This window comes from Echeneis naucrates, chromosome 8, assembly GCF_900963305.1.
Source record: "Echeneis naucrates chromosome 8, fEcheNa1.1, whole genome shotgun sequence".
In the NCBI taxonomy this organism is placed as follows: domain Eukaryota; kingdom Metazoa; phylum Chordata; class Actinopteri; order Carangiformes; family Echeneidae; genus Echeneis; species Echeneis naucrates.
Genome location: NC_042518.1, coordinates 19963258 through 19987241, shown reverse-complemented (window position 1 = coordinate 19987241; position 23984 = coordinate 19963258). Strand labels below are relative to the sequence as shown.

At 39.7% G+C, this 23984-nt stretch overlaps 1 protein-coding gene across 2 annotated transcripts; it reads left to right on the top strand.

Annotated features, from left to right (window-relative positions):
• Positions 1–443: 443 nt before the first annotated feature.
• gna13b (guanine nucleotide binding protein (G protein), alpha 13b) lies at positions 444–21939 on the top strand. 2 transcript variants are annotated; one of them, XM_029509230.1, is made up of 5 exons: positions 444–738; positions 14191–14420; positions 17375–17425; positions 18400–18600; positions 19533–21939. In XM_029509230.1, the coding sequence occupies exons 1-5, from the start codon at positions 456–458 to the stop codon at positions 19902–19904; spliced, it is 1137 nt and encodes a 378-aa protein (XP_029365090.1). In that variant the 5' UTR covers positions 444–455; the 3' UTR covers positions 19905–21939. The 2 variants fall into 2 exon arrangements, with proteins under 2 accessions (XP_029365090.1, XP_029365091.1); XM_029509231.1 differs by lacking the exon at positions 17375–17425.
• Positions 21940–23984: the final 2045 nt, after the last annotated feature.

Genomic DNA, 23984 nt, shown 5'->3' with positions numbered 1-23984 from the left:
CACTGATGCGGGGGCGCGCTTGCGCGGTTTATCTTGAGCATTCCTTACATGGCACTGTACATCCAATTTATGTTCGATTCACGTACATCGGAGAAATCACAGCAATAGCAAAAATGGTTTGATTAAACCACACACCAAATTTCCAAGTCGTTGAAATTGTTTTATTTGCATACGATGGACAGTTTGTTAGATGCAATTTGTGTTTCCAGGAATGTATTTATTTGAAATGTTTTGCTTAAAAGGTTGTTTTGTTCAGCTTCCCGCACAGCATTTGCCACACGTTCAGCTCAGAGCGGTTGGCTATTCCTTGCTGGATTTTACTGGTTGAACCACGCTGATGACAGCTGCGGAGAAAGTTTGTCAGACTATTCCTACTACACATGAACGCAGCAGCGGACAGGGGTTAGCTCAGTCCTCAAGTCCTCACTGTCTATATAGATGAAGTTGTTTCAAAGATGGCGGATTTCCTGCCGTCCCGCTCGGTTTTATCTGTATGTTTCCCTAACTGTCTCCTTACAAGTGGTGAGGCAGAACAACTGCGAAAATCCAAGGAGATAGATAAGTGTATCAGTCGAGATAAGACATACGTAAAAAGGTTAGTTAAGATATTATTGCTTGGGGCAGGCGAGAGCGGCAAGTCCACTTTCCTCAAACAGATGCGCATTATCCACGGGCAGGACTTCGATCAGAAGGCCAAAGAAGAATTCAGAGCCACGATTTTTAGTAATGTTATAAAAGGTAAGGCTCCAAAGAGCACCTCATGTCTTTCGTGTGCGGAAGCAGGCTTGTTTTGAGCTCAACTGGTTGTTTTTTTAGGGCGTGAGAAGTATTTAAGTAGGAAGTTGGTAGCCATGCTAGCTGCAGCTGAACCGATTGTAGCACTTTTCTGTGTTCGACGAAGCTAGTCTGGTTAGCTGGCTTGAGCGACCAAGAAACGCCCTTGTTATTTGTGTTTGACTGCAGTGGATAGTAGCGCACACAGTCTGGTAATGGTTTTGTGTTTGTTCAGACCTTCCCGGTCTTATCCTTTAAAAGTAACACAAACAAGTTACAAAAACATAGGCAATAGCACCAACATTGTCTTGGTGCTCCTCATGGCCGCTATTATTAAATTACGCTTCTTGGTACTGTTTAAAGTGAATATTACCCCAAAATGTGCTTGTTTACAGTAAACGTACTTTCCACAAGTGAGACCGGGGTTAGGCATACCTAACTTATTTACACCTGCGCAATCCTTTTATTATCGTTGACACATTTAAAATGACTGATCACGTTGGTAGGAAATGTGACATTTAAACATTTTTTAACGCTAAGTGTAATGTAAAGTTTGGTTTATCCAAAATAACCATCCACCCTTCCCAGCTGCAAAATGCCAAGTGTTCCTAAACTTGTAGCTGCTCACCAATGAGCCAGGGGAGCTGTTTCTTTGATTTACCAAAAATGATGGACCACTAAGCTAAGCCACCAAAGATGTTGCAGTTGGTGTTATCGAAGACTATCTGTGCACACTTAGACAGCGAATCACATCTTGCTGTGAGATTTGTCAGACCAACTGTGTTGTCTTACGCAAGGTTGCTCTGCTGCAGATAAGCAATGAATTTGAGTCTTACAATTTAGTCTGTTCAATGTCACTTTACTTTTATTAGCTTCCTTCAACCATGAACAATATCACAGAAATTATTTACAAAATGCATGTTGTGTTATGTGCGTCTTTTTTTTTCTTTTGATATCGACTATGAACGAACACAGTGAGACAGTAAATAATAAACATTATATCTGAAGTGTGGGTGCCATGATAGGTCTGCACAACTTGAAGGAAAAAAAAACAACACCTTAACTGGTATCCTGTATGAATGTGTCTTTTATTTCACATTGATGATTAGAGACAAGCTATTCACCTTATATTTCATGGAAGCAAGGAGTCCAGACACAACGCAGCCAGTTTCCAGTTTTTTGTGTGACACTTCTGGTCCAGCACTCTTGACCGCTGTGTAGCTATTAGCTGTGTCTACTACAGCTACAGAGAGATATTTGTGTTTTTTTGTTTGTTTGTTTGTTTAAGTAATGGCTTCAAGGAAGACCGGGGTCTCTTGTGTGATTACGGGCTATCATAATAACTGGTATAAACGCAAAGTTTACCTAGAGGGGGAGTGTTTTGAACATTGGCCGTGTACAAGGGCTGAATGTGGATGTAAGGCGCTATATGATCTGCACCCTACATCGAAAGACAATAAATCCCTTTGCCTGTGGTTCATCCATGAGGATGCTGAGTAAAATTGGCAGTCTTACGGAAAAATGTCATGTCCACTTTTTTTTTTTTTTTTTTTAAATCTAGTTACAGACCACTGTGCCTTGATTTTGCTATCATTTGTACATATGATATACATACATATGTGTATGTTTACATTAACTAAACAATTACAATTTATGAGAAAGAGGGTGCTTCTTGAATGAGCTATTCAAGAAGCACTATTTTTGTGATGATATTTCAAGTATTGAATGGTGCTGAAAGATTTTCAGACTATATAATTACACATACAGCTTGACGTTAAATAAAATGTCTTCTCATTTTCAAGTGTTAATTGAATTTTTATTTCATACGTGACTGCAGGACATTCCCTGTCCCGCAACACAAGAACAACCGGTCGTTTCGATCGTGCCGGCCGATGTAGTAAGGACCCAGGCAGAGTGGAGGTCAGCTTTGCTTTGACTGGGCAGTACATCAGCTTTGTACTGGTACAAAGCTCCAGTAAGGGAAAGCGGCTGACCGGAAGTGCCACACAAATACATGGAAGTTCATCACTATTTACTTCCGTGTTTGAAAATAAGGTGAATAGATGACCAAAAGCTTGCATGCAACTAATTCCTCTTGAAGAAACACTTGAAACTTATCTTTGCAGCTCAAAGGCAGACAGCAACTTCTGTAGACAGGATTCAGGATGAGTTAGTTTCATTTTTTTTTACTTTATGTTGTCAAGGACACACTCTGTGGACCAAAGCCACTTGTTTTCTGGCTTTTGGTGTGGGACCGAAATTTGTTAAGAAGTCTGAGTTTTCGTGATATTTGTACTGACCAACTGGTATTATACAACCTACTTTGGATTAAAGGACAAAGAACAGACACTGCAGTTTATGATTGAAAATCAATAGTATACTACAGTGTTTCTATTCCTGTTTTTTTTTTTTTTTTTAACCTATGCTGAGATTTTCCTAAAAATTCCACATTCTAGACACACACACACAAAAAAAGGATGAAATAGTCAGTTGTACCTTATGCTACCAGAAGCACTGGGAAAAAAATCTGCTTGTTGGTAAATTGGTGGATGGTTAAAAAAGATCCACAGTTTTTGTCATCTTTGTCTGGCACTCCACTGGCCTTCTCTGTACACACAGAGTGTTGTGAACATAATATGTAATCCACCCTCACACCTGGGCTGTTGTCTGTATTTTTCTAACATAAGTGGAGAATAAAAAAAAACATGAACAGGATAGTCACTGATCACATAGGTGAGCCTTGGGTGGAAGTCCCTTCCAGTTTGACGTGTCTTCTGTTATAGAAGAAGTCTGTCTGTTATAGTAGCCACATTTGCAAGTACTTGAAGATCTGCATTGTCTAAATGTACCGTTCACACTGTCATTTCTGTGCCAGTCAAACAGCATTTAGACTGATTTGCTGTTACTGGCCATGCAACAGAGGGATCTGTGAAACACCAGGTTCACTATATGTTTTTACATCGCAGATGATCAAGGGTAAACCAGGTGTGCATTAATTATTAGGGTTACTATTGTAAAGAAGGTAAATTAAACCTTAGCTAATTGGAAAAATGTAAAATCAGGTCTGTTCTAAAGTAACTTTCCAGAATTTTAAAATCCCTCTATTGGTCTGTAATTAACTGGACAGTTTCTTCTTTAAACCTTTGTGAGTATATTGCAGTATTGCAGCAATTTGGTGAGTTTTACTGCAATTTGCAGTTGATTGATTTTTGCAATGTGGTCCAAGTATTTGACTCCAGTATATCTTTGCTCTCAGTGTAAAGTTAGTAAACAGAAGTTTAACACTAAACATACAATTATTAAACGTAAGATTGAAAATTAAAAAAATTTTCAAATAAACACAAACTTACCCAACTTAACTTATATAAATATAAAAAAAGTCAAAGTGAGGATTAAACAGAACCTAAAACATTGAACTAATAAATACAATTCTGTGTTAAATTTCAAAATTTGTTGTTGATGGAGAGCAGAGTCACTCTGGGGTCCTTGTGTGCGTTGGTCTGAGCTTAGATGTGATTGGCTCTATACAGTGTGAGATGAATAACAATCAGCCAGTGACTTTTCCGAGACAGAAGCCCTATTTGTACTTCCAATTATGTGACAGTGATTGTGTGTGTATTTAGGGGGTTGTTGTATGTAAGCTCCCAATGAATAAGTGCAAACAGGAGTAGAGTGATGTAAGGCTGAAAAGGCTTGCTCAGCTCCAATCACTGGGATGTTAGTGATGCTTGATGTATGTAGACTAAAGAGGAAACTATTTCTGTTAGTATAATGTCAGTATGGAGGTAGTAAATCTGTTGTTTGGGGGTGGGGAATCAATTTGTAACTTTTTGTTGTGTCCAGAATGTAAATAGGATTGAAAATGAAAACAATTTTTTTGTAAGTTGTGGTTGTGTGGTATGAAGAGTGTGTATGACAAATTACCAGGCCTCTGTTCTACATTTAAGCACAGAAACACCAAGCGCTATCAAAGCCTCTCCAACTATCCTATGTGATAATTAAGACAAGGGTCACAACAATAGTTGTAGTTAAATGCAATCTCCAATTGCAAATTCTCCTGTCAATTTTAACATGGAAAAAAATAAACATGAAAAATATTTATTTTATTTGTGTGAAGAGCCAAAGCTCAGTCCTGACTTGTATAAAATTTTATATCTACCAGTTATTTTTCATTTGGGCCTATTTATAGGAGGATTAATGTGACAGTACTTAAGAAAATGTTTTCCTAATGAGTTTACTGACTCTTGAATATTGAGTTTCAACTCTTTAATACACCATAGAATGCTTTAAATGGTGGTCCCATTTGGAGAACATAGACCATTAGAGCAGTGGCTCTCAAACTTGTTATAATCCTGTGTACACGCTGAGAAAATTTCTCTCACAAACACACATGGCAAGTGAGAACATGAAGAATAATAGCTGTATTCCATTCATTTACTCATACTAACACAGTAAGCTATTGAATAACTGAAAAGAAGCAGCACTCTGAAAGCGCTAAAAGTGGCTTATCTGTGAACGATATTACAAGAGTATTATTTGAAGAAATAGAACAAACTCCAAACTAAATATTTCAGCAACAAAAATTAAGCATGATAAATGGGTTCGGGTTCCAACCAGAATTAATTTCATTCATTTCATTAAAGAAAAGGAAGTTCACTAGCTACTTTTGGGTGCAATGCACCCTTCACATGTGCCTTCTGAGTAATTGTTACAAGTTGTGCTAAGTTTGTAGGTATTGGAAGTATTTGAAATGTAGTTAGGAAAATCAAATGGGGGTGTGAGAGTCAATTATGAAAGAGTATAGAGCAGGTCAGAACCACCCTTCACTCCTCCTCAGCTCCACTTTTTCTTCAAAATATGGTTTCTTCTGACTTAAAAAAAAACAAAAACAATTATGCTCTACAATAAGAAAAAAACAAAAAAATTAGCCCACGATTGGGTTGCATCTGGTTTGACTTTAGTCATAAGAGGGAGAAAAGAGCATCCCCAGTCAATTCCTAACTAGCATCATTGTTTTCTGCAGAAGCTGAGACAGCTCTTAGTGAATAGCAAGATCTTGTTTGCAACCCACCACCACCACCACCACAAGGGCTCCTGGTACTCAGAAGGATAAACCCCTTCAATAAAATCTGGTTAATATCTTTACCACTGCTAGTCCAGTAAGCAGTTAGCCTGTTCTGATTGAGGGCATACGTGCAGTAACAGATGCAGAGACCTAATGGACAGAGTAAACTTGAGCTAGCCACTGTGCTAAATGATGAAAAAGAACTGCCTTGTATCTCATCTACATGCTGTCGCTCATGCTGTAGAGTTACTCTCTACATTTGAGACTCTTGATCCATTACTGTGCTCAGCTCATCTCAGTGTGCAGAAGGGTCTCTGCATTTCTAGTTAAACGGCAGGTTTCTGGACAGGTTACAGGAATTTGTCTTTGCTCTGACAACATCATCAGGAAGAAGGGGGCAAAGGGGTGAAATGCTGCCAATTATGGCTATGGACAAAATAGCATAATCTTTCACAGGTGATTTACTCCCCTCATGCTGCCAGATGAATTCCCTCCTCTGTTTGGACTGAGAGGAAACAAAAATAACTACAGGGAGCAAGGCCACCAACGCACACCCAATGCTGTGAGATGTTTTGGTTGGTGATTGTTAGGAGTATGCCAAAAAGTTGATTCATAAGAATCGCAATTTACATTTACTACGTTTCAGAATACATTTAACCTCTTCATGCAGTCCCCCTAGTGGCGGCGTCCCAAACTGATAAACATATGAAAGGCGCGCTTTATACAGCGAAAGTAGGCAGGGTTTAATGAAAATTTCAACGCAGACAGCAAGACAACAAGCGGCATCACGTCAACAACAAAGGGACTGTAAAGACATATGTCCTATCTTTACCCCATTTCTTCACCTCCAAAACATCGTATACTGTCATAGAAACAACACCAAAGTGCAAAAATTTAGTTTATTTCCTGATAAAGGTTTCAACAAGCCTGCTCACCAAAAACAAAAAAAGTCGGACATCGTTTTCTGTCTCTGTGAAATACGAACATTCTTCGATCAACCCCCTACTAAAACATTGAATAAAACCACAAGCTTGGCCTCATTTTAGCTGAAGCTGAAGATGTGCCCAACAATAATCCGTGGTTCAATTTTATCCATTGTGTCCAGTTAATCGGACATTTTGTCTTTTTTCCCCTTTGGGCTAATGCTAATTTAAAGGTCCATCAGACTGCGCATCTACTACGCGCAGACAGCGTCTCCTGTCAATCAAAGTTACGTTGAAAACTTTCCCTCCAATAGCAGAGGCCTTGAGGTTTCCTCTGACGTATAACAATCTGCGTAACGGGACCAGAGCTGCACGGGTCGACGTTGACGACGGCCGCCTGCAGCCAGCTGGTCCCTTTGTTGGCTCTCCTCTCTGTGTCAACAAGTGGACATTTCGACTAAAAGTGTGTTTTTACTGCCCCATGTTTTAATGTAATTATGAAATTTATAATAAAAGACAGTACAGAAAATTTCATAAATTCATATTTCAAAGGTCTTTGTTAATTTCAGCCATCCCTGATAGTTGTGGGTTTACGTCTGGAGTTATAAAGCTTCAAAATAACAACATAAAACAGGCAAAAATAGGTTCAATTCGTGTTATATGTACTGTGCTGGGATTTATACTTGTGCCAATGATTTGCTAAACGCTTTGTGGCGAAAACACTTAGAAAATGTATTTAATTAGAACCCTAACACTAACTAAAAGACATATTGGAGTTATTTCCAAATATATGCAGAATAAACCCATCCTTGAGTTGTCAGCAAACACACTGACTTGCCCACAGTCTGATTAAATGTGTTTGGGGCCAGGAACAAAGCGGGCTTGTATGAAGTGGTGAAGCAGAGTTCAGATTTGCAGCCTGGACTGCCACCATCAAAAGGCTGTACTGAACCAACACAGGCCTTGTTGACATGTTTCACTGGATTAAGGACCTCAGGAGGTAGAGAGGATTGTTCACTAAAAAGGTTGATGGTTCGGTCCTCGGATTCTGCAGTCCTCATGTTTCAGTTTCCTTGGACCTCACTGGCCCAGTGCATCTTTAGTGTTTGTGTGTGTGTATATGAATCAAAGAAATGTGCATTATCACATCAATTCTTGGTTCACTAAAATGATTAAATAAATCCCTTATGTAATCTGTGAAGTGGCTCAATATAGATCCCTCTTTCTCTTGCTTGTCCTAGAGTGTGTAAATTGCTTTTCCTTTACAAGGAAGGTAGACAGACATTCCTTCAACCCACTGCATAATAATAGGTCTCATGTTACTTTTCCATATTACTGTATTCAATAAATGGCACATATTGAATGGCAGCTGTTTTGATTGTGTTTTAGCAATCTGAGTTTTAGCATTTTAAGACGCTACATTAGATTAGAAAACGTTATTGTCACTGTAGTTGTTACAATCAAATTATGTTTGGAACTCACAGTTCCAGCAGCAATAAAAATAGAATAATAGAATAAAAATAACAATCGTAAAATGGAATAGAATAATGATTGCACAAACACAGAAAACAGAAAACAAACAGAAACTACATGCCTTCAGTGTGAGACCTGGCACCCTGTCTGGTCCTGCTGCTTCGGTGATGTCAATTCTCCTCAGAGTGGATCTCACCTGGTGGTGATGAGTGTGGGTTCCTCCCTGGATGGTGCAATGGGGTACTCTGGGGTGAATGTCAAACCGGCCAAAGAACTAGTTTTGAGCATCAGGGAGTGTGGCATCATGTCTGGGTGATGAGGTGCTTCTGTCTGTAAGGCCTTTGTAGTAGCAGTTTTTTTTCTCCTTCTCCTCTGCTGTCTGTTCGTAGCATCTTCACGGGGGGGTGATACACACAAACACATTAACAAGCATATACACAAACATACACTTGTATACAGGAAAACAAGACCATGACTTGACCATTACTAGTAGCGTATAGCACACCCTCCGGCCACTTCACTTAGAAAAATGTTTTGCTATTTGCATGTGACTTCAGGAAAATGAGGCCAGACTTCATGGACCATGGAAGGAGTGAGGACTCTGAGGTTTAAGTTTTTAGAATAAATATGTGTTCTGTGCTACGGACTAGCCTAAATTTCACTCCTTTTTAACCTACATTTAATATGTCCAGGTGAATGTTTAGAAAGATATTCATAATAAATCAGCTGTCCAGGCCCCTTCTACCCGACTCAACAGCATATGAGTCAGCAGCAGTCCTGTCCCTGTCAGCCCATACCCCTCCTTGTCCCAATGACAAGTTATGTCAGTTAGAACCACTGCTGTGGTGTGGTGTGTTGCTGAATTTGTGCTGAAAACATTTCAGGTCTTAGCCCAGTCTGCTTTCTTTTACATCTCCCACTCTTAAAATCTGGATGGAAATCTGGATATGGATTAGAGAAACACAATCTAATCTTCTAATAAGTCTGGATGGCATTAGTTTGGCTTCCAGCTCCACTGTAAGAAACCTTGGAGTAACCTTTGACCAGGACATGTCCTTTGTCCCACACATAAATCAAGTCAGTAGGGCAGCTTTCTTCCACCTGAGAAACATTAGGAGAATCAGAAATATCCACTCTCAGCATGATGCAGAAAAACTACTCCATGAACTCGTAACTTCTAGGCTGGACTACTGTAACTCATTCATTCAGTTCATTCAAAATGCTGCTGCATGAATATTAACAGAAACTAGGAAAAGAGATCACATCTCTCCTGTGAGCTTGGCCATTAAGAGCTTTATATGTTAAAAGAAGGATTTTGAATTCTACTCTATATTTTATTGGAAGCCGATATGATCTCTTTTCCTAGTTCCTGTTAATATTCGTGCAGCAGCGTTCTGAATTAATTGAAGGCCTTTTAGAGATTTGTTTGGACATCCAGATAGTAATGAGTTACAGTAGTCCAGCCTAGAAGTTACAAATGCATGGACTAGTTTTTCTGCATCATCCTGAGAAAGGATGTTTCTGATTTTACTAATGTTTCTCAGGTGGAAGAAAGCTGCCCGACTAACTTGTTTTATGTGAGGGACAAAGGACATGTCCTGGTCAAAAATTACTCCAAGGTTTCTTACAGTGGAGCTGGAAGCCAAAGTAATGCCGTCCAGACTGATGAGATGATTAGATAGTATTTGTCTGAGATGCTTAGGACAATAACTTCTGTTTTGTTTCCAGTCATCCAGACTTTTATGTCTTCAAGACATGCCTGCAGTCTGACTATCTGAGTGACTTCATTTGGCTTCATTGATAGGTACAGCTGAGTATCGTCTGCATAGCAGTGGAAGTTGATGCTGTGTTTCCTGATAATGTTTCCTGAAACAGCAGCTAATACAGCGTTTTGTAAATTTGATCTTTTTTATCTGTATCTTTTAGCTATCACTGCTCACAGGCTTAGTAAGATATTATCTTTAGGGCACATAGGGCAGGATGAAAGTTTGTTGTTTACTCCATTTTGTGACTGAACAACAATTCCATATAGGTAATTACTCACATTTGGTCGAGCAAGACAATTTCCTCATGCTCATAAGCATCTTCGTCAACTGAGTCTGCGCTGTCCAGGTCCGAGCTGTCGACGTCCAACTTTTCGTCCTCCCTTTCCAGCATTTGCAGTACCTTGGTCGCTGTAAACATCTAAGCCATTTTGGTGGAAAAAATGGCAAATTTTTCCAGAATAGTAACAAAAACGACAGTAAAATATCGATTGAAACAGGTAGAAGAAAAATACAGGACAACGACGACTGTGTGCGTCACTGTGAGCGCCACTGTGGGCGTAGTGCTCCTCAACTTGATGCTGAATAAACTCAGTTACGCAGGGCTTATTTGGGGTGAAAAAAATGTCCCAATCAGGGATTGTTATACGTCAGAGGAAACCTCAGGGCCTCTCCTATTGGAGGGAAAGTTTGTTTTCAACGTAACTTTGATTGACAGGAGACACTGCCTGCGCGTTGTTGATGTGCAGTCTGACGGACCTTTAAATTAGCGTTAGCCCAGAAGGGAAAAAAGACAAAATGTCAGATTAACTGGACACGATGGATAAAATTGAACCACGGATTATTGTTGGGCACATCTTCAGCTTTAAAATGAGTCCAAGCATGTGGTTTTATTAATTCAATGTTTTAGTCAGGGTTTGATTGAAGAATGTTCGTATTTCACAGCAATAGAAAATGACGTCCTACTTCTTTTGTTTTTGGTGAGCAGGCTTGTTGAAACCTTTATTGGCAAATAAACAAAATTTTTGCACTTTGTTGTTGTTTCTATGACAGTATGCAATTATTATTATTAACTATGATAAAACCGTAACACCTAGAAACATCCCATGTTCCTGCAACACCCGCTGCTCCCACATCCTCAAGAATTCTGTACTACAGCATCATGTTCCTGCCTACACCAGTTTAAATATCCCCCTCTTCTGCTCTAGATATTCAATACAGGTGCAGGCAGGAACATATGATGCTGCATTGTAGGAACATGGGATGGCGGTGAGTCACCACCTATAGCAGCGTAGCTAAAGGGTAAATGAACTTTAATTTTTTAACTACAAGCTGTGCCTTACAGAAAATATAGGAATATATGTACTTATTTATTTATTGATGATTTGGAAAAAAAAATGTCTGCATTTGTGAATATAGGGAAGAACAAAGGACAGACAAGAGGCAGAGGGATGGACAGGGGAAGGGAAGCAGGTGTTGCTGATAGGAACTGGTGGAGTGAAGGATGGTGTGCTTTTCCTGCCACCTCACTCACGACCATGAGAGTCCAGAGGGTTTCTGTGTAGATCTCTGGAGAGACGACAGTCCAAATGGATGAATGTGTCCCAAAAGAGGACCCAAATAAAACATAGGGTACATAATGATAGATTGAAAGAACAGCTCAGCCCATTTTTGATAGGATTAATCAATTCTTCATTATGTGACCCAACAAGAGCTGTCAAGTGAAACCACACATGCATGTGGGGATTCCCTAAATATGAGTGAGACCATTACTAGGGTCCAGAGTTGGGTCAGGGGCAGGAGCACAGGGGCAGGAGCACAAGAGGCGCCAAACACAGAGAGCCACTGCAGCCCCCCAGGCTGACATTTATATTCTAAATACTTTACCAAATGCCTCTCACATTAACGCCACATAGATTTGGATACCGGAAACACCACCACTCATGAAAGAAGCACTACCTTATTGGCTGGCAGTACACTGAAACCAGTACCTCGTACACATTTCGCAGTTTTGTTCTACCCTCATCTGCACTGCTCCTCCACCCCTATCTCCAATACCAGCGCCAGTGCAAACAGCGAAAGACCTCGGAACAACATTTGGATATACTCCTACACTGAAAGCAGTGGTACTGTGGTGTTTGAACACAGAAACAAAACACCGTTGATAAGTCAAATGAAGGAGTAGGTGACTTATTTCGCGCGTGAAGTGTATTTCCGACAAGACGGTCTACATTAGCAAGTTTGAATTAGGCCTGTACATCTAAGGCAAAATGGTTTTAATTTATGTTATTGTTTTCCATGTGTTCCACACTAGAAAGTGTTTTTTATGTTTTTTTTTTTGTTTGTTTTTTTTTCCCCTTCAACGTTTGAAGTAAATCATATAGCTTTTTCACTGATCAAAAAAGTCATGTATTATGTAATAATAAACATTTAGGCAAAATTGTCCATAACCCTATTAAATTTGTCTTTTTTTTTCAGTTTTGGTTATTGTAAAGTTGGTCTTAAATTTCACTACAAGTGGCATTAAAAAGTCTTAAATCGGACTTGCCTGAAGCTGTAGGAACCCTGTTTCAGTTGAGTGGCCCATGTAGTCACTATGAAATCAAATCAGATTTATTTGTATAGCGCCAAATCATAACAAAGGTACATTAAGACACTTAACATATAGAGCAGGTTGACCAAAATCTTTATAAAATGATTTAAAGAGACAGAGACTTCTGGAAAACATGGTTTGTAAATGCAGTACCAATGCTTGTAACTGGGAGAAACATATTTTTAAGAAGCATGGTTCTTATCAGCGCATGCAGGAGGGAGGGAGAGAGGGAGAGAGAGAGATGCTCAGTCCTTCCCCCAGTAGCCTAGGCCTATAGCAGCATAGCTTAAGAGCAGAGGACTTTTTAACTATGAGCGCTGTCATGCAAAAAAAGTTTTAAGCCTGATCTTGAAAATTGTCCGCCCCCCTAGACCGTTGATGCTGTGTTACCTGAAAATGTTGCCTCGAGGTAGCAGATAAAGCGTAAAGAGGATTGGTCCAAGTACCGAACCCTGTGGGACTCCATAACTGACTACAGTGCATGAAGAGATTGAGGTACATAACCCAAAGATAAGGTCAAATTAATCAGATCTAGAATGAGTGGCTCAATTAAATAAAATCCTTAAAAGAGGCTAGTTGGTACTGGGTCTAACAGACAGGTTGATGATCTGGATGATGAGACTGCAGAAGCTAGCTCTGAGAGATTCAGAGGTGAGAATGACTCCAAATGTTAGAGGTGTTGCAGTTGATTCAAGAGTTTCTGTATTCAGTAGAAGATTATTGTCTGATGTAGGTAAGAGCTGATGAATTCTTTCTCTGATCGTGAGAATTTTATCTGTAAAAAAAGTTAATAAAATCATCACTGCTTAGAGCTAAGGGGATCACTGTTTCAACTGAGCTATGGCTCTCTGTCAGCCTGACTACAGTGCTGAAGAGAAACCTGGGGTTGTTCTTGTTTTCTTCTATTAGTGCTGAGTAATATGAACTTCTAGCACTGCTGAGAGCTTTTTTATATGTTTTTAGGCTATCTTTCCAGGCTCTGTGAGACTCTTCCAACTTAACGGAACGCCACTTTCTTTCTAATTTCCTTGATGTCTGTTTTAAGGCACAGATTTGGGAATTATACCAGGGAGCCAGCCTCCTCTGTTTGATTAGTTTCTTTTTGAGAGGGGTGGCGTCGTCAGTATTTGAACACAGTGCATTAGGATGCAAAACCCTCCATGAGTGTGAGAGGTCATTTTATATCTGTTTTTGCCCATGTGACTGTAAAGCCATCAAACCTAATGTCACCCAGCTGACTGAGCCATGTCTCAGTAAAGCAGATCAGGCTACTCTCTCAAAAGCCTTCCTCATATCTGAGATGCATGCCAAGTCAGAGGATTTACAACATACCTCCACCAGAACAAATTTAAATCACAAATCAAATCACAATCACATCATCTGCCATAAAAATGGTAATTAGATATTTCGGCCAAATCATCCAGTCCTATCACTATTTATCAGTGATTTGTTCAGGACAATTGTGAATTGTGACTGAATTGTGTGTACTTTTAGGGAAAATAATAAATTGTATCAGAGTATTACTTGTGCCACTCAAACTTATACAAATAAACAAATAATCTTGATTAATATCCTGATGACATTTCTCTTCCCCTTCAGGTATCCGAGTGTTGGTGGATGCTCGGGAAAAACTGCACATCCCGTGGGGCAACCCATCAAATCAGCGACATGGAGACACCATGATGGCATTTGACACACGGGCAGCAATGGCACATGGTCACGGCATGGTGGAGGCCAAAGTTTTTCAGCACTATCTGCCATCAATCTCCGCCCTGTGGACTGACCAGGGCATCCAGAATGCCTATGACCGGCGCAGGGAGTTCCAGCTGGTGAGTGTTACCCAGTATCTGTTCTCCAGACGACATACTAATAATATTAACAATGGTAATATATTTCATTTGTGGTGCGCTTTACATTTAAAAGAATTTCAAAGTGCTCCAATGTAACAAGAAAGACAGTAAGAACATCAATCACGCAGTCACAAAAAAATCACTGTTTACTTAAAAGTAATAAATGCATCACTAATAATAATATTGGTTATGCACTGATACTACTTTTTTGCAGACCAAGTACAGTTACTTCTTTGGGTAATTACTGATATGAGTACTTAATAAGGAAATAAAAATTCTTTCATTATTTTATATTGAATGCCTTTACTTTGACTAGTAAAGGCAGTTCAAATTCATACAATTACTTTGAAAATGTTCTCTTCATCAGTGTGTGTTTCCTGACTGTAACAAATTTTCATTACTGACACTTCACTGTCTTAAAGACACAGTTCCATATTCAAGAAACTGCAAGCTCCCTGAACTTGTGTGGTGTCATGTTGGTTCCACAATTGTCTTATCAAGTTGCTTGTGTTGTAAAAGATGGGTTTTCACCCCGTCTCTGGGCGGTTTGGCAGTGCATAATTTTCAGTCAGCTTGACTTTGGTCAAAATTGTTTCTATTGTCTTAAGTCATCGCCAAAATTTTTATCGCGAATCCAAATGGACTGTATAATGGATGTAATTTGATGTATATTATTTGATAGCTTCCATTAGTTGATACCAGTCTCTAATGGAAAAAATAAATCTTCTGTTGTAGTCACAATAGGTAAGATTTGAGTTCCATGTCTTATTTCCACGTACATGTTTACTCATATGTATGTGTCAAAAGTAGGGCACCACTTTTTTCCAAGAGCCCAAGATGGCGGACCCAACTGTGCATCACTGTTTTTTATATATATATATATATATATAGTTCTCAAAATTAATGCACCTCAAATTGTTTCTGGCAATGCATATCTGGCACTACATTAATTAAGTTTGCCCAAATGGAGTTGCCCTAAGTTGCTGTCCAAGATAGCGGCCAGCAGTACAGAGCAAAGGCGAGTATTAGTATGCAGGACTTTCCCCCCAAATTCAGAAAACCCTGCAGTAAGTTATAATAAAAGATTCAGAAGTGACACATGCACTTTTATTTCGCATAAATACCACAGAATTGATACCTCCATCATTAGTGCTAAGCTCATTCAGGAGTCCATATAAAACTGACACTTTTGACTTATAAATATCTCACCGCTCTGGGTAACGTTGTACATAGGAAGCAGTCAGCTCTTCTCTCCCATACACAAGTAAACAAGTGAGTCTGTCTCAGTAGCTGTCTAAAAGATTAATAAGAGGGCCACAGTAATGCCAATATTTGTTTGTTTATAAAAAAGAAAAAGACTGGTTTCTAAATATGATGTGGTTGGTGTTTTTATATATTGCCTTCTTTCGTGAGTTTTTATTCCCACACAAAATGAAACGCAATAAAGAATGAATTTTAATTGTGATTAATTTAAATTAATCCACAGTGGCTATGAGATTAATCTGACAGTGTTTGACAGCCCTAATATATATATCTTTTCCCGTAGATGCTAGTTGATGTGCTTTCATAAAGTGGTATCGGGTGTGGTTGTATTGGAGCACTTATATGATTGCAAGTACAGTTATTCGTGCACAGTGCCAGAACCTATACCCGATGCTGTTATTGTTATTGGGACATCCCTACTAAATATCCTTACTTGCTTGTCCTTGCATTTCTGGGACAATATTTGATACGCTACATAAATTCAGAGGGTAAATGCGAATCAGTGGTGTCAATGAAAGAGGGAAAATTGAACATAGAATTAATTTCCAGTATTGTGGTTCAGCACCACTAGATCTTTGACTTCCCTTTCTCTGTTCTTTAGTATTTGGCCTCTGTAAATAATTTTACATTCACAACACTTAACTGTTTGCCTGTGAAGTTGGAACTCCAATGATTACTGTAATGCTCATCTGTTCATCAACAGATAAGCATTGAATCGATAAAAGTCACAGTGGCTGAGCTACAGCTACTAAAAGCAAATAGGTGGATATATGAGAAAAAAGGGTTGCCTCTCTCTGCCGCTTTCTGTCCCTCTGCCTCCCCACGCCCTTCCTTCCTCTATGTCTCCCTCACTGTTCTACACAAACTAAAGCTGTGGTCTAACAGTGACTTGCTTACAGGAAAATGATCTGTAACCGTCCTGTGGGAGCTTGACTTGTCCTGAAACTGTTTTGTTGCAATCTATTCTTTCATTTCATTATTCCCTCACCAGTCTACACTCCATACCTGGGAATGGTCAGTGTCAATCTCATGCTAAAGTTAAAATAATTTTTTCCCTCATCAGTCTATTCTTAGTTCCACATATAGAATGTGGGATAACCTAGATAGAATATCCTCAGCAGGTCTATTCTATAGAGGGGAGATTATCAAAATAAGAGCTATATCTCTAGTATCAGTAATTATTAATGGCAAGAATATCTGTATACCCAGCTTTGTGAGTAGAAGGGTTATGTACCTGTTAAAGATAAAATTGGCTGAGGCCTGAGATGAAACTATCTGGTTTGATGGTTTGTCAAGGGTATTTTAATTTCACCACCATGTGACTCACATGTCAGACACTGCAGTTTTGTCATTTAAAGTTTCTATATTTAGATATTTAATTCAAAAAGTCCAATTGCTGCAAATGATGCCATACCAAACAGCTAGCCTGCTAAATGCAGGTTAAAATCCAAGTTCTGATCTGCAGCTTCAAATTATAACCACCATCATCATCAGCTGCAGTCCATGATGGTGATTTTTGAGTTGAAGCAGCTGTGTGTAGATAGTAGATAGTTTAGATTGTGCATGTTTAGTCCAAAAAAAAAACTGTATAGAGACTGCTGATTCAAGCTGTGGATTGCTGTTTTATTGCTGTTTTTATAACATCACTCTTTCACTTCTCCTTTTCTCAGGGGGAGTCGGTCAAGTATTTCCTGGACAATTTGGAAAAGCTTGGACAGTCAGTAAGTCATGCCCAGTGGGCAAAAGCTCCACAAATTACATCGAGCAGGATGCATAACAGATGGTTGCAATGGCACTAAGATACATGGACAAATACTGAGTGCCACAACCAAACCAGTGTGAAGCATGATTAGGGACAGGAAGACAAGATTTTCACTTCTCTTTTCAACAAACTAGCTACCAGCGCACACACTATTCAGCAACAAGCTGAGTCATATACATTCTATGAATAATATAAGACACTGACTTTGTGGTAACTCAATTGGTCAAATATGCCAGATGTATTAAAAATTTAATCCCAAACCCTGAATAACAGCCATGAAATGATACTGTAATTTTAACAATGGCTTCAATGAGCCATTTAGAAACAGATAAGGATCAGCTCACGCCGTAGTCTAAAAGCACATAATAGGTGACTGATAGTCATTGATGTGGGAAAATGGAAATTAAAAGTTTCCCTTTGTCCGCCCCCCTGTTTTATCCTGAAACCAGTTTACCTCGGCCAATCGGTGTTGTTGCTTCAAAAATTATTTGGGGAAAAAAATAGTTGTATATCTTCTGTGAGAATGTACAGCTACAAGTATCAAGTATTATTATTTTTTTTTTAACAATCCATTTGACATTACAAGGAAGATGCTCAAGAACAGCTACACGACCACAAAAAATGCCACCGCAAGGTACATCTGGAAAGTATTGTTTTAAAATTACATTAGTAAAAGATTGAACTGAGCAGTGATTACTTATGTTATGGTATGTCAGGAATGCAGCGTGTAAAACAGGGATGCACTAACTTGCAAATGTATCTGTGTGTGTATTGAGTTGACTTTTGGAAATATTGACCTAAAAATACATGTATTTTTATCCTGAAAGAGCTTAAAAAACAGCTTTAAGTTCAACTCCAACAAATGTGAACTTGGAATGAGAACTGTACTATTTGTAGAAACCCATCTCTATACATATAATAATCTCTTTACAGGACTACCTTCCCAGTCAACAGGACATTCTCCTGGCCAGAAAGCCAACTAAGGGCATCCATGAGTACGACTTTGAGATTAAGAATGTGCCCTTCAAGATGGTGGATGTAGGTGGACAGCGCTCTGAGAGGCGGCGCTGGTTTGAATGCTTTGACTCAGTCACTTCCATCCTCTTCCTTGTCTCCTCCTCAGAATATGACCAGGTGAGACAGATCAAAGCAACACAATGCAGTGAAGTCAAACAAACACTGGCATGGAATTCCTGATTGTGGCTGAATTTGTGGTGTACTCCATTTAGGTAGTCCAGATTATTAACTTCAAATGACAGATCTGGATGAAATGGGCATAATCTGGAATCATTTTAATGAAATTTCTCAGCATATCAAAATGGAAGTAGTGGAAAACCTTTCATTAATTTTGTTCCCAGTTAACATTCTGGTAAAGGGCAGGATTCACCCTGGGCCGGTTGCTAGTCTGTCACGGGACTGACATACACAGATAAACAACCGTCCACACTCATGCTAACAGACAATTTACATTCAGAAGTTGAATTAGAAATGCAGTCCAGTGATGCATGCTTTGCATGCAGAGGATGTGGAGGACACTGCTTCTGAGAGGGGCCCTCAAAAGGAGGGTAGGCGTAAGTGACCATGATGATGTACCACAGTCGTAACCATTAGTATTCAGCCTGAATTTGCATTACAAATCTGTATCATAGTACAGGCCACAGGTCGATGCAGACTAAACTGGGAGAAGGAAGCTACTGTGTTTTCTGTAGCTGTCCTTGATGTGATGTCACATTTGCTGGACCAATTATGTTTGTAAGTTGAAGTGTTGCTGTTTTTATTTCGTCTGCATCCTAAAAACGTGAAAATGATTACGCCTAAAAAAAAGGTTTGAGACCCTTTTTGGATGCAGCAGCTATAGTCAAATAACTCTTGTTGGACGTTTTTCTGTCGATGGAAATGCTTATCTGCATGGGGCTGACTTCTAAATGTTCCTAGAAAAGTGGTAAAGGATGACTTTTGTTCAGAGAGAGATCTTTGCTTCTTTCATAGTCAAACACACTTTGTTTGCATCACAAACACATTGTCACGATCCCCTTTGACTCCAACATTTATTCTAACCCATCTAGGTGCTAATGGAAGATCGACAGACCAACCGGCTGAGTGAATCCCTCAATATCTTTGAGACCATAGTCAACAACCGGGTTTTCAGCAACGTCTCTATCATCCTGTTTCTGAACAAGACAGACCTCCTGGAAGAGAAGGTAAAGGAGGTATCCATCAAAGACTACTTTCCTGAGTTTTCTGGAAACCCCAGGAGCCTCGCAGACGTCCAGCAGTTCCTTGTAGAATGTTTTCGCAAAAAACGTCGTGAGCAGCAGCAGAAGCCACTGTACCACCACTTCACCACAGCTATCAACACTGAGAACATCCGACTGGTGTTCCGTGATGTCAAGGACACCATCCTTCATGACAACCTCAAGCAGCTAATGCTGCAGTGAGTGGACTGACAAGAGGAGGAAGCGGGAGGGATGGAGCCAGCTGGAAGGATGGGTGTCAATGTGCATTTTTCCTTACCCTCCACACCACCACCAGCCTGAAACTGAAGCAGGCAGTGACACTTTGGAACTTTGACTGTGTTTTCAAGCCACCATCACTACTACCAGCCCCCACCGCCCACATGCTTGCTCTCTGCCTTACTGAGCTTGTTCACTGTGACTTATAATAGCTGCCTTTGGCTGAGAGCCTCCACCACTGTCTGACCTTTAAGACCACTGTAAATGACCTCTAACCCCCACCCTTTGCCCGCTGCCTACACTCTCCAGTGGAACTTTCTGACATCCTCTACTGTGTATTCTTCCTATGTGTTGGTCTGATTCTTGTTCTTTACACACTGTCCTTTTCAATGCTGCTCTGACTATGTTCATGGGGGGGGTATATTTGTGTTACTGAGTAGCCATTAAAGGCACCTACAGGCACTGATGGGATCAGCAGCTCAGTGACTGTTGCCAGGTGCCTGGGATGGGGGTTGGTGAGAGAGTGCACAAAAAGATAGACCACTAGTGAAATAAAACCCTGTGAGACCAGGCTAGTGCAAGACTGAGAGTGACATATTGTACTTGGCTTTTTCTTAGGGCATATTACAAATCACTCCCCTAATTTGAAGCTTCTGCCCTTCAAGCCCAATGACCATGACCCCATGTTACAGGGTCTTTTTTCCATGCATTGGCCAAACAGGCTTCTCGTGCTTGTCAAAAAGGGTTGCCTTCATCCAGGAGCAGATTTTCCCATCAAGGCCTTTAAGACCACAGTTCCACCTAATATTGACGTCATCTGTGAATTTTTTTTTTTCTTTTCTAGAAGGTACCTGCTAATGTCCATCTGTCTTTTACATTCTTCCTAACTTAACATGAAAGGGGATAAAGCCGGCCTGTTTGTTACTGATGACCCTAAGCTGTTGTCTGCTGGCTGCTCTCACTGTTGTGTACAGGTTATGTATTGTTTAAATTTTCATCTATTCCTTTTTTTTTATGTCTCATTCATCATCATGCGTATTTCATACCAACCTGACTGTGGCCTATAACAGGTGATGTAACCCACCACACGGATTTATCTACTACCATAAGTTATTTTTATTCGATTTTTTGTTTTGAGAGCAGCACAAACTTTCAGCCAAGATGGCCAAACTCTGGGAGTTTAAGACAGGTGTCTGGGCCTGAACTCTACAGAGGTAACCAAACTATTAGGTCCTGTTAAAAGAAGGGGAAGCAGTGTATCTTAAGAATTTAGCTTAATTAGCATTTTATCAATGTCCATCTGTTTTTACTCAGGGTGATGCCCCAGTAACTAATGGAACACACCCTTCAAAGGTCTTAAAATTAAAGCAAGCCAACAGGGTCTGCATCTATGGGCTAAAACCTGAACATTTTTTCTACTTACTCATAGCATGATTCATATATAACAATGTCATCTACTGCCACTGAAGACTCGGTGAGACATGGCTCAGTTCATTGACTTCACTTGGACCAATCTTACATGATCAATTACCAGTGTGTAGGACCTCATCACTAACAGTCGGAGCTGCCAATGACTCCACTGTGTTTGTCCAACTCTGAAACATAAAGTTGATGAATCTAAACCAGCTCTTCGAGCTGCGTGCGTGTACACGGCCTCTTTGTAAGGATTGTTCCTGACTTGTCTTGCCATCACTTTAGGTCAAAGAAAGCCTGTGGTTATGCAAATGCTCACCCCATGAAGTCACTGACAAAACAGGAATGTGCTCTGACACAGCCTCTGTCAGTGCTGAACAAACCTGTTTTTTTTGATGATTGGAGCTTAGACAGTACACTGACAAGCACTGAGTGACGAGGGTGCCCACTGCTCTGTCTTACCTCTTTAATGCAACCTCTGATGCCTCCATTTTCTGCAACTGTGGCAACAACAACAACAACAACAACAACAACAACAAAAAAAAAAAACAAGCCACATCCTTCCAGAGGACACACTTCGTCATCATACCTGCCACATCTGATGATTCACTGGAGGCACTGGACTTGTTGGAAGACAAAAGAAAAAAGCAGCTCTGAGATTTACTTGAATTCTGAAGAAATTGTGAAGTTGCCGTCAAAGTCAAAGTTGTTAAATTTGCCTGAGTTAAAAGATCAAGAAGACATCCATAGGTCAGAGAAGGGAAGTGAATTTAACAATGTGTATAACAGATTTTAAGTACATTTTCCTATTAAGAGGTACACTGATAGCCTACTGTTTTTGGACTCATGAAGAGCTCAGTTTGTTTTTCTCATTTTAAACTACATCTAAACCTAAGATGAGGCAGCCCGAAAAACCTTGCCTTCTCCATCTGTCCCTAGGTACTCTGTGCCTTTAGCGGCTGCAGTCTCAAACATGTCAGTGAGGTGACAAGCAGTTGTTGAAAGAATGGAAGAAAGTGCTTTAGAGAAATTTGAAACACTGCAAAAAGACTTTTGGCCCTCAGGCAGCTGTTTGAGGCACTGCTACATGATCTGACTGACACTTTGTTAGAAGCATACTGAGGCCCTGCATCCACACCAAACCTCACTTCAGCTGCCATGAGGAGTTCTGTCTCTCACCCTTGTTACTCAGGAGTGGAGTTCTCTCTTGGTGTTGTCCAGTTTAGACAAATGTTCAACATCTGCCATCAAGCCTTGTTTGATTTCTGCTCCAAGAGCTTTGCCTTTTTACATGACTGTAACAGTATGAATCACATACTTGGAAAAAGAGAAAAGCTGCTTTTGTTTTGAATTTTAAATACCTGTGATAGAAACCAGTGTCAACTATGCTGTTTCATACATTCAATGTGTTCAGAAATAATCATGACCTCATTGACTGATTCTATTGATGCCTATTTCATAGAAATATGTCTGTAATCTTATCAAGAAAAAAAAAATCAGCCACATAATGATCTTTTGTGCCTCTACTCCCAGCTTTGCCTCTGTCAATGCTAACATGTTTTATAATGTAACTTTGTCTTTTAATGATGTCATACACTCTAATGTCATGCTAAGTTGCATAAAACATTTCTCCAGTTTTGGTATATTCAGATAGATGAGCTTTCCATGTACAGTCTAACTTATACTGTTCTACCATCTACTCCTGAATAAATTTAGCTGTTTTTTGTTTTTTGTTTTTTGTTTTTTTTTTTTTTACTTGTCAGTGCTGTTTCAACAAACTTTTTTCAACCATAGCAAAGGCATATGAGCCCACTGGTTCATATGGTATAACTGTCGTTATGGTACTTGGAGTCACATGAGGTCTGTTTTGGGTAACCATTGTTGGAGGCTGAGTTGTTGATTCTGCTGGGTATGGTTGACAGGGCAGCATTGTAGATAGGTGGTGTTCTTTTTGGAGCGTATTTTTGTTTTGTGAAAGGTCCAAATCGGACAGCCAGAAGTTTTCAAAGCTCCCTTTAAATGCTTATGCTCTTTCTCTTAGTCCCAAGTGGTGGCTGGTACATGATACTTATAGTATCCAGTTTTCCCAAACTTTTGCACACCTATTCATTCCTGCCGTGTACGTGTCTATATGTCAAAACAGAATCACACGCAGAGCGCCATTTAATGAATACAGGAAGTCAGCACGACTCATAAATAAAAGAATACCTGCATTATTTACCCAACTGACTTCACATGCACCGAGAATTAAGATCTTTCAAGATAAAGATAAAGTTATTATATTCTTTTTCATCCACCACACCTGTTGGCTGTGGCCTATGGGGCAATTTCGATGTGTTGCGATAAAAGAGGAAGTCCCAATAATTACAGCATACATTGTCCAATCTGTCACACATTTTGTACACATGACAGGACTCCTGCTCTGACTGGTCTATGTGTCAATACTGAGTCACACCTCCTGGACACAGGAGGTCAACCTCATTATGCAAACATCGTCTGATTTGTACGATACTTACAGGACATGTTCTCCACAATGTACACTTCCACATGACGGAGAACTGATAGTGGAGACTCACAGTACGTTTTGTCATATATTCCCATTTGCAATTATTTACAGGACAAGAACGATGCAAAAAATGAAATGTAAATTAT